Source organism: Erithacus rubecula (genome assembly GCF_903797595.1).
Source record: "Erithacus rubecula genome assembly, chromosome: Z".
Lineage (NCBI taxonomy): Eukaryota > Metazoa > Chordata > Aves > Passeriformes > Muscicapidae > Erithacus > Erithacus rubecula.
Window position 1 is genome coordinate 2327049 of NC_136661.1, and position 16186 is coordinate 2343234.

Sequence of the window (16186 nt, forward strand, 5' to 3'; positions counted from 1 at the left end):
TAGACAGCATTGGAAATCCATCTCTGACAGGGAAAGGCTCCATGATCTTTGCAGTCCCCTCTTACCCCCAAAAATGAGATGCAGGCATGCAACTTATCTTCTGTAGAGTGCAAAACTATTGAAAAGATACATTATTTTCTTAAGTGAATCTCTGATCTGTTAGAGCTGAGTCTGCAAGCAACAAAGCTGCTTTTGCCCATGTATTCTTTACATGCAAGATAAAAAAAAAAAAGAGTATTGTCTTTGGAGGCTTGACCATGAGAAGCAAGTAATATTCAGAAATGGTGATAAATACGATTATGCTACCAGCACCAAAATCTCACCAGGTAAATAGAAACTTAATACACTATCCATTCTGAGCCAAAATATTGTGCAGTTACACTGGATTGACAGCACTGCTAAAGTCTGCAAAGGGTCAAACTGAAAGCATTGTTTATTTTTCACAAAATCACAGCTTAATAGACCATGAAGTCATACAAAAGATATTACTAAATTCATCAGAAAATGCAAAGTTTTATTCTTCTAAATGAAAACATTAAAATATTAAAGAAACTGAAAATTCCTAATACAAATGCTTTCAGATTGGATCTAGATTTTGTTCATCTATACAATATTATTACCAAGAATTTAGAGAGATTGAAAATTGGCATACTGCATAAAAACCCTGTGTGTGTAGCAAGCTCAATTTATGCATGAAGAATACAAGTATCTCTTGCAATGGGTTGCAAAATTTTTAGATTACTTTAAAAGGTGCTGTAACAGAACCAGAACCCCTAAATCTTCTGAACATAAATAAGTAAACATGGTTTGTAACAGGTGACAACACATCAGGTGCAAGTATTCATTAGTGTGAAGATTCAATGAATGCTACACAAAAACACTGCATAAAATATAAAACAGCATATCTTCAGCAAAAGAATCTGAAAAACGCTGGGTTTATAGACATTCTGTTTTGGCAGTAATACAATACACTGCTAGTTGGGTGATTAAGTTAAAACACAGCCTCAGGACATCCTCACTTCCTTTACTATTGGTTTAACCAGACAGAACATTACAAACGTAGTGTCAGCCAAAACAGAAAAAAAAATGCCCTTTTCTTGAGCAAAACAGTTAAAAAAAGATTACTGATACTGAGTTCAATATAAAACAATACTTTGCAAATTTATACATGTATTTTCTACATATTTTGGAAGTGCAGTCATTGAAATTATTTACTTTATAGTGGTAACGAGAATAAAGCAGCATGGTTTCACACAGATTTGCAAGGTAAACTAGTTTGCTCAGCAAATACAGAGACTTACTCTAATAAGAAAAAAAGTTGCTTTTAATCCAGAAAGAAATTTTTTGCAGAACATTCAAATTTTATGCTAAATTCATTAAACCATACCTTAAGGTCTTGTCTTAAAGCACACATTTTCTCCTCAGATACCTCAAGTTCATTTGTCCCCTTTTTACACAAAGCCTTTGTTTTCTCAAGCTGTGAAAAATATGAAAGTCAAACAGTCTTTTACAGAAAGGCTGCAATGATCTATTCAATATAATATAAAGGAAGAATTTTGTATATGAAAGCAAAAAAAACAAAATTTATTTCCATTCCTTGAGGAGCTTTTGTACTCCATACAATTTAAATAACATGCCCATACAAAAACACTAAATAACTCTTTTATAATGATTTAAAATAAAGACTAGTAGCGAAATCCCAGAGTCCACTCTCACCTATCCTATTAACTCTCAAAATACCTGACAAAAACACAGATTCTGAAATGCACTTGAAAGCGCAGTAAATTCAGATAATGATCGGGGGAATAGTTTGAGAAAACAAGTTTTCAGTCTGTGGCCATTTGCAGAAATTATCCAGCTATGAGCGTGATTCATGACAGCACTGGATGGTACTCACATACTGTAAAAAGCAGCAATGTTCCAAAGATACACAGCAACTACTCTAGGGTTAAAAGCAACCATCTCAGATGTTACTTAATGTGTACTGAGGTACCACCATGTACACTAGCTTCACTTTCCAATTTCAAAGAGGATAAAAACATACCAAAATAATCTGTATCTTTGTTTATATGATGATACTGTTAACACCTGACATTTAAGGAGCAACTCAGAAACAGAGTATCTCATTTAAAAAATTTATTAATTACTTTTTTAAATGTTTATTTTGATATTTTGAGGTCAGAAAACCTGGTAGAACCCTTGCAAATAATTACAGTAAATTAAAGAATCCTACTGGAATATTTCCAGTCTTTTTATTGGTTTACTTGTCCTTTCCCTCTCTCCAAACATATTTTGGTGTCTGCACTGTACAGAAAGTCAAAAACCCAAAAGACTTCTATAGCTTTTAGTCACACAAACTAACTAGATCTTTTAATCTAATTAAAACACAGTTTAACACAGTAAGGTAAAAATGACACATTACAAGTTTACCAGCATATTTCAAATATACATACAGGTGTGCACATACATTAAAAAATTCATCAATATGTGGGATCTTGTTGAAAATCTTTTTATAAAGAGAACCACTAAAATTTGCTTACTGTTGCATTGCTTACTAAAACCCTTCCTTATTGTGTATTAAAATATCCTAGTTTTATTGCACAGTGCCCTTCATAGTCCCCTTGTGCATTACTGTATTATTAAAAAGTTTTATTATTAAACATATCTCACACATAAAAAGCCAAAAGCAGCATTCTCTGTGGGGGCAGGGGTAATCAAGAAGGACGGAGCACTGCCCTTTCTGTGCACCACAAAGGTGCTCAGTGATCTCTGGCTCCATATGACAACTTCAGGGTCAGTCACACACAGTCCTACTGAGAAGTCTTGTGGCAGGTCATCTGTTGGTCCTGCTCTGGTTGCGATTTATTTTCCTTGACAGTTCATTCTTCTTTCTGTCAGAACACTCTCTTTGCTTTCTTAGAAGCCACCCCCTTGGTCTCCCCACTGCTGTCTCTGGCACAGTTTCACAACAAAGCACATCACTAAGCCAAAGCCTGCTGAGTCGACTTTTCAACTGTGCTGCCTGTCACGTGATGCTCCTCCTCCCAAATAACAATTCGCTGTGGGTAATATGTTCCTAGTTACTCTTCAGCTTCCAGACTTGGGTCTCAGAAGAGTTTCATAATGACTACACACATCAGTTCTCTTATCTCGCTGGGAGAGACTTAACAGTGCTTGCTGTTTAAAAAGTATAATTGTTTCCATGGTCACTTATTTTTGTGCCCCTTGAACAAACTCAAAGGTCTTGTGGGAGACCATTCTCTTCCCAATAAAAGGAGCAAAGCCGATATACTTTTCCTTTTTTTTTTTTTACTTTTAATTTTTTTCTTAACATGTTGACTGACTAGCTAGACTATGCATTTGTCAAAAGACAAAACCTAGAAATGCAATAGAGTGCTGGCACCTTTACAATACTACCACACCTTGCCTTTCTGTATTTGCCAATTTTATTCAAAGACTAACCATAAGTTTGTACAAAAATTTTCAGTGATGCAGTTAACTTCTTTCTACAGCCCTTAAAGCCCCAAATTAATAAAACATTTGCACCCAAGAGGAGTAATTTAGTCAGACTAGCAAACACACAACAAAATAAATGCAAAACTTCTCACTCAGTGATATAAAAAGGACAGTAGGACTCCACGGAAAACACCTGATTTTTTTCAAGGGTAAGGTTCCCAAAATTGAAATATTTGTATTATGTTCTTATGTAACTTAAAGACAGTATTCTAACAGTCCTATTTTAATTGAAATTATAGCAAAATACCTCCCAAAGAGAATCTATTAAAAACACACTCTCCTCATAAAATTATGTTAGTTTTATGAGTCCAAGGTATCATGATCATTTACATAACTGATAGCAGTGACTACTGAGGCTTAACCATTGTTTATTTAGGAACACTACAGTTTGTGCAGCCACCCTCTTAGATCATTATCTTTTAACTAAAATCCTATATATGAATGACTTGTTATCCTAAATGTTTTCAGAAAATAACCCCAAAGGATTGAACAAGAAAACCATTCTAAACTAGAAGGACAAAAAACTCTTCTCCCTGTCCTCACAAATGTGAAGAAACTTCACTGTAGGGCAAGCTTAGAGAAGTTGCAGCGACAGAGATTTTTTCTTTGGGCATACTTGAAGCTGTCAACTCAACATTCCCACTCTTCTGCTATTTTTTTACAAGCGAAGTGTATGTACTGCTGCAGGCCAAATGCAATACATATAGAGCCAAACATTGCAAGTGTTACCTCATTAGACATATCTTCCAGCTTGTTCTGGTAAGCTGTCAAGGTACACCTCAAAGTCTCAATGACAGAGCAGCTCAGAGGTTTATCTTTGTCCTCACAAGTGCCTGAAGGAAAACATGGAACGAAAATTAAGCCTTAAAGCCACAGAGAGAAAACTCCTCACCCTAGATATGAGGTATTAGAATTAGTTAGGACTTCAGTGACAATACAGACCACTGAAGAGCAGCCTGATTTGTCATGAGAGATACAGCTGTATAGCCATGCTTTCACAACAAATATAACTGAAAGACACTTGTACAAAATCTTTAATAAGATACAAGATACAAAACTGTAAATTCTGGATTACATTTATACCCAATGCATTTGGTATGCAGTCTCACATATTATTTCTAATGTGGTCAAGCCTGTGCAATTCAGTCAGACAAGCCAACTTCAAAACCACACAATTATATACTTTGAAAAATATGTTGTCTGAAAGTCAAGAATGTTACACTTTTCCTGACATTATTTTGCTGTTGTGACTAAGCATGCATACAGTAATGCAGTACTTCATTTACTTAAAGCCTTACTGGGCCGAAGATCACATGATTATGTTACACTTGGAGAGGACTTTAAAACATTTTAAATTATCTTGAATTTTATTGTAAAGGAAATTACTCTGCAGAGTCCTATATAACAGTTCAATTATAAATCTGATATATCCATTACATACACACTAAAGCTATTTATTAAATCTTTAGATTGAGACTTCTCATCTTGGTGCCTTAATTAGGGACATATGAACAAGTCTGACCATTTCAAAGTGCATAGAACAATATGCCAAGAAAGCAAAACAACACTGTATTGATTGAGAGGTCACAAAATGTCAGATGATATTCAGTTTCCAAGAACAAACTTTTCTTTTTTTCCTGATATTACACCACAACCATGCTAGACTATTGACAGACCATTCTTCTCAGCATTATTTATATTCCTAAGAAACATTTATCATTTACTCTGTAGCAAATTATAGACATATTCTATAAGCAAAACTATATTTTGCCGACTCTAATAGCAGCCTTATTTTGCAAAAGTGAAAATATCTATGGCATTTTAAATCCAGGGAGGCTAAATCATCATAACTCCCATCACAACTAAACAATGATACAGGTGTTTATCACCAGTGTCATTAAGCAATTTATACAAGAGTGGTTCATAAAGTCAAATCAGATACTAAAGTCTGAGCCTTTTCTTTATCTCCCCATAAAACTTTATCAGCTAGAGGAGGTGCACTTACATACTTTCAGGGTGTTTTTTAAGAATTCTATAGTGTCTAATAAGCACAATAATCTACTAAGGCATTGTATAAAAATGATGAAATTTCACTTGTAGCTACACATAAGGCATCAATAGAACTCAGTGGAAAACTTACTTAAGTGAAAAAGTCAGAACGTATTGCCAACTGCTGCTCAGAAAATTCTTTCAATTAGTTACTTTCTGCTCTCCCTGGTATTATCTCTTTTGATAACACCAGAAAGTATAGAGTACTATTCAGGCTGGACTAGTTGTTACAGTCAAAGACCCACCTAGTCAAAGCAACAAATATTTGCAAGATTGCTTCCAGTAACAGAAGCAAAATCTGCTCTACAGCATGCACATCCCAGTGACAGACCCCTGCTCTGTCTTATCAGCCACTCCACTTACTTACCACAGTTTCTAGAAGTTTAAAGGGTCAGAGAAAAGCATAAGTTTCTTAATGACACTTCTGAGCACTGTGAATCCTAGAGATATACCAAACAACGGTGCTACAATTCAAACCAATCTAACAAGAATTCATAAAATCTGACCTTTTTTGAGAAGTTTTCACACTGAAGAAAGTAACAAGTGTCACCATACTATTATTTTTATCACATAACCACAGCTATAATATATCACATAACCGTAGCTATGCACAGAGCTCCAGTCCAGTCTTCTCAATCACACAACCAACTATGCACTACTACCCATTGTAGGAACATTCTGCATTGATCTTGTTGCACAAAAAAATAAACACTATTTTTTCATACATGTAGCTCTTGCAAAGTAGTAACACACAATTCTCATTTAGTTTAAAACAATACCTATTAAGTCAATCCAAGAGTTAGCTTGGATGCCATAGGTTTTGTCAGTCTAAATATACATTTTCATATTTTAAGTCCCAACCTGCAATGTTTTATTAATATCGTGTTTGCCAAAATTGCAGAATTTTGCCAGTATACTTTCCATGCTGTCATTCCTTGCCTTTGCTGTAACCTTATTTCTAGGCAGCTCAATTTGCCAATAGAAATACCAGATTTAGCCTACCTGCGTTAGCTGAAAACAAACCTATGGCTTTAATGCTGCCCAAATACTGTCTGTCTTCACACAACTCTATGGAATTGCCTGCAGGACACAGGCAACATAATCCAAATGCACTCTGTTGTGGCAGAAGCATCACGTCAGCAATGAGATAAAAAACCCGAATCAGTACTTGAAAAGTATGCCTAATATTGCCCAAGAGTTTGAGGGAAGAATTTGGGGAAAATGCCAAGTTCCATATGAGTCTTACAGAAGCACACAAGTGAATAAACTATTAAACCTGCTGCCTCAGACTTTCTGCTAACTGTAGTGGGCCAGAGTAGGAAGGAGTTAATTTTCTTCATAGCAGCTCATATGGTGCTGTGTTTTAGATTTTTGCCCAAGACATTAAATGCATTAAATGGTGATGCTAACTCAAAGTAGCTAACACCCTTAGAACTTTGCACTCATTTCACCATTTTTTCAGATTACTACAATCACAATTACTTTTTTCCTGAAGACAAACATCCCTAAGAACATACCCTGCTCCTGAATAACTGAAAAATGCGATAAACTGAAAAGATACAAAGTGGATTCATGCAGACAGACCAATAAGAAAATAATGCTCTGGAAAATGCATGAAGGTCACTGGAAAAGGAGAAGACATAGATTTATGCTTGTTATTTTGACATGCATAAATTTTAAAAAAGCTTTCTAAAACTGTTTAGGTTTTAATCTGTATTGGTTTTGCATTGGCTGCCTTTTTGTAGTGGGGGGAGCTTTAGGGGTGGCTTCTATAAGAAGCTGCTAAAAGCTTCCATCATGTCCGGCACAGCCAATCCCTGGTGACTCCAAAGATGGATGTACTACTGGCCAAGGCTGGGCCACTTAGAAATGGTGGCAATGATTCTGTGATAACAGGTTTAATAATAAATCTAAACAAATGTTTTGGTGCAGTTTTAGTTGTCAGTACCGAGAAGAAGAAGTGAGAACAGGTGAGAGGAACAATCCTGCAGACACCAAGGGCAGTGCAGAAGGAGGGACAGGAGGTGCCTCAGGCTGAGCCAGAGCTGAGATTCCCCTGCAGCCTGTGGTGCAGCCCATGGTGAGGCAGCTGTGCCCCTGCAGCCCATGGAGAGCCACAGGGATGCAGAGATCCACCCACAGCCCATAGAGGAGCCCCACACTGGGGCAGGAGGAGGCTGTGATCCCCTGGGAGGCCTGTGGAGAGAGGGCCCTGCTGCCAGGCTGTCCTGGAAGGGCTGCACCCCATCGAAGAATGACCCAGGCTGCAGCAGTCTGGGGAGGACTGCTGCCTGTGGGATGGACTCAGGTTGCAGCAGTGTGCAGGGAGCTGCTGCTCATGAGATGGAGCCATGTTGGAGAAGTTCTCAGTGAACTGTCTCCCCTGGGAGGAACCCCATGGTGCAGCAGGGGAAGGAATCCTCCCCCTGAGCAGCAGAAGAAGCCATGGATGATGAACTGACCATAATCCTCATTTCCTGCCTCCTGTCCCAACTGGGTAGGAGATAGAGCTGGTAAGGAGAGAGCAGTAGGGGGAAGGTAGTTTTCTAAGGGTTTGTTTTACTTCTCTTTATCCTGTTCTTATTTTGTTAGTAGTTAGTTCATATCTTTACACTGAGCTTGTTTTGCTTGTGATGGTATTTGATAAGTGAACTCTCCTGGTCCTTACCACAACCCATGAACCCTTCATGGAATTTTCTCTCCTCTGTCCAGCTGCATGAGTTAGCAGCTTTCATGGGTGTCTGGCACTGGCCCAGAGTCAACTTAAGACGAAGTATTAAAAATATAGTATTATCTTTTCTTTACTGTATAGCCTAATAATCACAGACTGATCAGCAATTGAATTAAGAGGCTGGATTTTTAGTGTTGGATCTTTAATACTGACAGATTTTTAAGTAGATCTCTCAACCCCTTGAGTTCAACGTTGACCACACGAAGAAAGACTTCCCCATCAGCTGTGGTTCATGTAGCCACTCATCTAGTAATTAAACTACACAAATTTATTTAAGACTTTCACTTTTATTGGCACCCAAGCATTTCCCTTTCACATATAATAACATTATTTAAAAAAAAAATTAATAAATAAATTTGTAAGTACACCAGAGTAGTAATATAGTGATGCAAAAGCATTAAAATTAAGTTTCAAATGGAAGAGTATAGCAAATAGGTAGAATAAATGTCTTAGCCGATATCTGTTTATATTAAAAGATTTAATTGACTGTAAAAATCAATCAATCCACTGCAAAACTTAAGTCTACTATTTGCCTCAAGACCCTCTTCAGAGATGCTAAAGCTTGAAAAAAGAAAAATCTATTTAAATTAGTTTAAAAGTTCACCTCAAACAAAGCAAATTAATAATGAAGGTACTGTTATTGAATTTCTAGTATTATAGAAACAAGTCAAAGCTATTCTCTGCAAATTTTACCATCCAGAAGTGTGGATACTTTGGACACTGCATTTTGGCAGCAGCCTCCAGTTCTCCCCAGAAGTACTTAAGTTCTTCTGAGCATGTGGAACTTGTGGAAAACATGCAGTCATAAAGACCTTTTCAACTGTAAACCTACAGATATTATAATTACAGAATAAAACTGATACCAGTTCCAAAACAAAAATATAGCCTATGCAAGGAAATCAATGCATCACATAACCCAAGCTCACCTTTTAAGAACAAGAGAAATTCCAATAAGCTGTTTTTTATTGAAATTTAACAGCATCGAACCCTAAAAAAAATTATTTTGTGAAGATACAAAAAAAAAGGTATCTTTATTTAAAAGTGTCTTTAAAAACCGGTTTATGTCTACTGCTGCTTAAAAGTGCAAAAACATATCACGATATAGATAAAAAAACCACATTTGCTCTGTAAGCCACATTTTCATTGTTTTCTTCCTGTTTACTTTCACTGTAAATTGGAAGCACATTGTGTCTAGTATGTAATTTTTCTAACAGGAATTACAGTTTTAAATGATGATTTTAACAAGTGTTCAATTTGAAATTTTAAAAAATCACTATCTTGATGTTAAATGTCCTGCTTGTTTATGTCTAACCAGGCAGCAGTTTGTTAAGTCTGATATAATAATTATATATAAAGCCAGGTAGTAGAGTGGCAACCACTGATTTACAATTAATTTTAATGCAAACAGAGAAATATTTGTTCTGTATCAGATTAAATGAATGCAACATAGGTCCACAATCAACTGTAAAAAGCATTGGGTTGCATCATGTGTCCTACACAACCTTTTTGAATATATGACCTTTAAGTTGCTGAAGGTTGCCTCAGAATTTGGCTCAGTTCAGGCAAAACATCTGTTCCCTTTGCAGGTATACTGTAAGGACTTTTTTCTCGGTTGGATTTAGAGCACAGCAAGTGAGCCCTTTTCTGACCGATCATATACACCCCAGCATTTGTAAATCAAGCTCCGGGCTGACAACAGCAGGTCCACAATCCGTCACCCTTTCTCAGCTAGCAAGGCCATTTGACTGCTGTGAGAACTGCTCTTATCATGTCATCAAATCAAAGCATGTTGAGAAGAGGGAATGCAAGAGGCATCTGCAGAATTCCCACAATGTAGTGACTTTGGAACATTGACAGATGCATCTGTCATCTTATACCTTCAACTAACCTGCTGTCCGCTGGCCTGACATAGCAAAGCTGTCCAAGAGTAACTCCAGCTCTCTCATGTTGTTTTCATACGTCTCTGTTAGAAAGACCTGGTGTTTCTTGGCCTTTATTTGACAGGAGGAACAGACAAGACAAGAGGGGGTGGGGAAAGAACACATTAAAATAAGTAAACAGAAGAAATACACATCACAATGATATACTTGTTACTCTTTAAATTTCTGCCCTATTTCTTTTTATGTCTTTTCTCGAGCCAAGAGACTTAACATAACAAGCAAGAACTTTGTAACACACAATGTAAAACTGAAGTATTTCAAAAGCAAAACAAAAGATCATTGTTCAATAACTTAGTCCTCATTATCTTCTGCTTTAGAAGTATCTTAATGAGCATTAAATTCTGTCCATCTATGGAAGCAGTGAAATCTATTGTTACACCCTACAAGGGCATCCAGAAAGACACCAAACTACTGGCAGACAGACTAGAAAACCATGATTGGCACTCAGTCAAATCCCACACCTATTCTCATTGCAAACCTGCCTATTTCGATTCTTAACATGTTCCATGTTAGATAGGGATTTCTTCAATACCAAAAACTCGTCCTTATGCATGGAACATAAAGATACAGAATTCTTAGCCTCTATCACTGAATCCTTAAAGAAAGCTGCTCCTTAAGTGAAGTCTATTGTTCAAACCAGTACATTAAATTTTTCAAGGCTAGAAAAATTCCACAGCAGACTTTTTAAATCACTACAACAGAAAGATTATACCAAATAATTCCTTCAGTTTATATCTGATATTATAATTTGCAGTTTTCAGAGACAGACATCTATAATTCCAGACAAGACCAAGGTTCTTGCAGGTATATGTAGTTTTGACTTCTCACAGAAATGTATTATTTTAGCTGCTGACTAAAAATAATACTTTTTTTTCAGCAATTTAGAAAACTTAAAAGCAGCAAAAATAAATTAAAACAAACCACCCCCACCCACCACCCCAACTCAAGAGGAAATTAGATTTCAAAAACTTCACAATTTTCTTATGACTAAGGTTATGGTCAAAGATGTCTGATGACTACTAACTGCTCAATTTATTTCCATTCCAAATTTAAACATGTATTTGCATAATTTCTATTTCTACTTGGTAATAGAATGTTAACCTTTTTTTACTGAGCAAAATTCTACTGTTTTCTATAATATCTAGAAACTGTTGCTTTAGTTCTGCTTCACTGAATGCCAAAGAACCCAGCAATTTCTTATGTGTGGGAAACATCCTCCCCAGGAAAACTGCTACATACTGGTAGCATATAACTGTCAGGATAAAAAAAAAAAAAAAAACCAAGAAGTGCATTTAATTCTCTGCAGTCTTTTTCACCATTCAGTTTAAATATTTTATAAATTTGCTTTACTCTTTCAATTTTAATTATATGTACTGTATATCAACTAATATATTATTCATATGTGTATTTCAGTGTTAGGTCCCCTGCAGCATTTACACTCTATTCCTTGTGTGAGAGTTTGTACAACACTTCATAAAGAATTTCCAAATCACTTCTATATATTGAAAAATAACCAAGGTTTAGGTCCTACTCCATAAAATTATCTATATAAATAGAACTTGTAAATGTTGAGATCTACTAAAAATATTTTATGGGATGCAAGCACATTAAAGTAATTTACTCTCATGCACTGACATCATCTCCAAGACCTCACAAAATAAAAATAAGAAAATGTAATGCTATGAAAACATCACAATAAAATACTCTTTTTACATAAAATACTCCAGCACAGAGAAGGTGAGACTAAATCTTCCCAGAAAAAACATTTGCCTATGGAAAAGTAAAATGTGAGAATTTTTTTCAATTTTCTCATTCAATTTTTCCATTTTGTTTTGTTAATTTACCATAATTTAGCCAGTGTGTTCCAGTCTATTCAGCCTTCACCACTTCTCTGTGCTTTATTTGCTAACTGCATCTACACTTCCTGAGTTAATTTTAGTTCCTTTTTCAGCAGCAATAAAGATCAAAAGGAAATTACTTAGACTAGCCAGTCTCTCTACATTTGAACTGAAAAATATGTAGTATCTTTCTTTTCTAATTTCTATTTTCAATCACTGTCCCCATTATAAGAAATTGAAAGGAAAAAAAAAAAAAAAACAAACCACTGTAAATTACACTGCTAAAAATCCAGACATAGTCCAAAAGGATTTATTATTGATCTGATTTCTTATGTCTCACTGACAGGTATCTAATAAGAATGTATGGAGTCATAAAATCATGAATTTAAGCTGACAGGACCTGTGGAGGTCATCTGGTCCCACTCAGCACTCAGAGCACAGTATGGTCAAAGTCAGGTTAGGCGGCTCTGAACCTTGTTCAGTCAAGTTTTGAGTATCCTCAAAGATGACATTTCAACAGACCCTCCAGGCAACCTGTTCACAGTATCTCACAATCCGCATTGTGAAGTTTTTTGTTTTCCCCTTACAGGTAATTATAACTTTCCTGTTTTCTCTTATACTTCTAATGCACAGATCTAAGGAGAATTTAGCTCCATGTTTTTCACAAGCACCTACTTTATATTTTACAGCAGTAGCTATTATCTCCTTAGTTTTTTTCAGTCTGAACAAACACAGGGAATATGCATAATGCTTTATTTGAAAAAGAAAATGGACTGCACATGTATAGAGTCAAACATGATTTGTCATCTGACAGATTCAACCATTCCAGGAGATGCAATTACAATCCTTCCCAACAACTCCATCCATCAACGTTTTGCCATTCCTGTACAGCTACTGGAAAAGTACAGGTGTAAATGTTTCCTAGGTTATTTCAAATGGAAATCAGTTGACAAAATTGCTAAAGCCTTTACATAAAGAGTTTGCTTCACAGACCACATTAGTAGAAACAGGTGGAAGAATATTTGTAAAGTAATTCTTCTGCTGACTTTGCTTGACTCCCCCTACACCAGAATTCTTGACCTAGACAGTGATCCTTGAAAACAACCCTGAAAATCAAAGCTGAGGTCTGTATGGATATGCAGGAGCTCCTTACTAAATTCAAGTATTAATACAAAGCATAAAGAAGGCTTTTCAGACACAGCAAACTTGGAAAAATACAGATACATTGTTAAAGCCTAGAGGGATATATTTAGGAAGGCAAAAATCCACCTTAAGTTGAATCTGGCACTGGATGTGAAGAGCAACAGTAAAAGATTTCTGAAACAATCTGAATTTAACCTGATTTTGCAGGTTTTACATCACCTGCAAAAGAAGAATTAGGCAAAATGTGGGTCCATTGCTAATGAGGCAGTGATCTGGTGACTAGGAAAACGTTTTCTCACTGTTTTTTTCATCTTGGTCTTCACTGGAAGAACTTCCCCTTGGGAATTCCAGGTCCCTGAGATCATTGAAATTTCCATGAACACTTGAGAATTTAAGATTCTCAAAATAATAGAAGTATTTCCCATACTCCCCAAAGACAGTTCCCTTCTTCACAATATTCCAAACTGAAGGCTAAAAACCTAATAACATGGATAAAAAACATACTTTCCCAGAACATATGCTATATTTTAGCACATAAAATCCTTCCTTGAGGACAAAAACCTTCTGGTAGAAAATGTACTTGGCAATATATTTATTTAATCACCAATTTTGAAACACAATTGAACTTTCAAAGAAATTAAAGAGAAGCCAAGCATTTTTCATTAAAAGTACTGTAGACTCCAATGAGGAGAAAAATCTTTTTTTCTAAATATTTTCTATCCTTCCCTGTAAATAAAACTTGAACTATTCGGAAAACCAACTGCATATAAAATTCTTCCACTTACTGTCAGACTTATATTAATCTTCCAGAAAGGTATTTTTATTTATCTGGATAAGTTCCTACTATCTTGGCTGTAGACATATTTTCCTTAACTACCAGTATTCAATTTTTGTTCCTGTTTCCACATAGAAATGATGTCCCATTGTTTTTTTCAGCATTTTGCAAAAGCAATGGTTGGCTAAAATAAATGTAAACTCTACGCACAGTTCCAGGACAGCCCATAGAACTTGATGCTGCAAATGTGCATCTGTATCTCAACCTCAGTAACTTTTAAAAACTCAACATGTGGGCAAGGCTTTGAGGCCTTACCTTAATAAAACCACTGCAGTAGTACGCAGGGAGTTGTACAATGAACTGCTTTGATTCCTGAGGAACTTTCTCTACTCTGTTTACAGTTATAAGCGGCTCCTGGGGGGGCTGTCTTGCTCATGGACTAATTCACCTACTCAGTCTAGTGACAGCAGAGTAAGAGCCCAATCCAGAGTTATCCATATAGCCACCAAGAAGCAGCATGTTCAATACTCCTTGAAAAGTGCTTATGTAAATTCTTTACAAAAGTATCAGAATGTTTACCAGGCATGACCCTGGGGGCAGCAAATCAAAGTATTTACAGAAATACAAAAGATTACTTCACAGTTCACAAAACAGAGGTTTTACTCAAGAGATGCTCTGTAAAGCAGAAAGGTGGCACAATTTTTTCAGCAAACAGGCATAAATTTTATTATAAAGAACAAAACAAAACAAACCATCACTGACAAACTCTCTCACTGGGCTACTATTTAAGTACTCAAGTTATCAAACTATTGAATACTTCTTTTATTTTCTTATATAAGCTGGAATATTCAAAAATCTGTTGAAGAGTCTGGCCACATGTAAATAAAATACAATCTCTCAAGAAATTTAGAACCTCAGTCTTACAAATTAATCAAAATGCTCAAGTTTTATTGAAACTATTCTTGTCCCATAAAAAGAGATTTGTAACAACTTTTGACGGAAGAGAATATTATGAAGTATCTCTTTGGGTTTTGGGGTTTATTTTTTTTCCAAGTCAGAGAAGATTTTTTGAGAACTGCAACTTTAAATTTTAGATGCCTGTCCTCCAAAACCAGGGTGTCACAACTTGAGTGACCTCTGTACTTCCTAAACAAATTACAACTTTTTTATTTTTTTTTTTTGCAGAAGCTCATTTAAGCATATGCCTCAGACTAACTGGTCTTCTTACATTAGGACAATAATAGAAGTAATGTGTGGGGAAGAAACACTCTCCCCCTATGTAAAGGCAAGAAAAATATGAGGTTAAACAACACTTAACAATCATTAACACAAAATTAATGAAGAGTGTGTATCAGGACTGGGACTTTTTTTTAACTGAAAGAAACTGTCCACATTAAATTGCCTAGATGACATTTACATCTTTGCTATTCTGTACTAGTTTCCACTCCACAAAAGTTGTAGAGCAGAATCATAATCCTCAGGCTGATTCATTGTTTGTTCAGTCAATTTCTAGGCAACTTCTATTAATGAACAATGCTTAATGTGTACATCCAGGAACTAGATTCTCATCTCTGGAAATAGATTTCTATTCTGATATTCAGTGTATGACAATCTACAAGGCTTTTATGGACAGCTGAGATGCAAACAGAGCATGATTTCAGGCATGGCTGTCAGACAAAGACTTACATGCCATGGGGAAAAATACAAACTGTGTGCAACCTATTACACAACTTATATACAAATTATACTATTTCTGACAGAATCTATAAAAAGGGGTGGAAATGAATACACACACTGTTCAAATTAAAGGAATTTATACTAAGATAGAATATTCTAATTATTTAACTTTAATTATTTCACTAATACACACTCTGGTGAACTGGCAAGTTTCCCAAATTCAATTTGCATTTCTCATAAAATAAACGTTTAACATCTCCTGCTTCTCCATACTAAGATCATCTACTACTAAGTACCAGAAATATAAATATCCTGAGTTACTTAAAACTCCTAAAGATACTTCTTATTCTTTCCATGGGGGAGGAATACAGCAGGGGCTGTTTCAATTTAAACCAAGTGTTAAATCACAATGGCCGTTCTTCTAAATTCCTATTCTTGAAACTAAAAATGTCTAGAAACTCTAGCTAGAAATAATGACAAGCTTGAGACCAATTTCCTCAAGTAAACATAATGTAAA

General features: G+C 35.7%; 1 protein-coding gene across 5 annotated transcripts in view; it reads right to left on the bottom strand.

Annotated features, from left to right (window-relative positions):
• The window catches only part of CCDC171 (coiled-coil domain containing 171), a 165358-nt gene that overhangs the window by 99032 nt on the left and 50140 nt on the right, over positions 1 to 16186 (bottom strand). For all 5 annotated transcript variants that reach the window (XM_079330440.1, XM_079330442.1, XM_079330441.1 and 2 more), the window contains 3 exons: positions 10185 to 10287; positions 4246 to 4349; positions 1388 to 1477 (listed from right to left, as the gene is read on the bottom strand). In XM_079330440.1, the coding sequence (XP_079186566.1) occupies positions 1388 to 1477; positions 4246 to 4349; positions 10185 to 10287 (297 nt within the window). The remainder of the gene's footprint in view (positions 1 to 1387; positions 1478 to 4245; positions 4350 to 10184; positions 10288 to 16186) is intronic.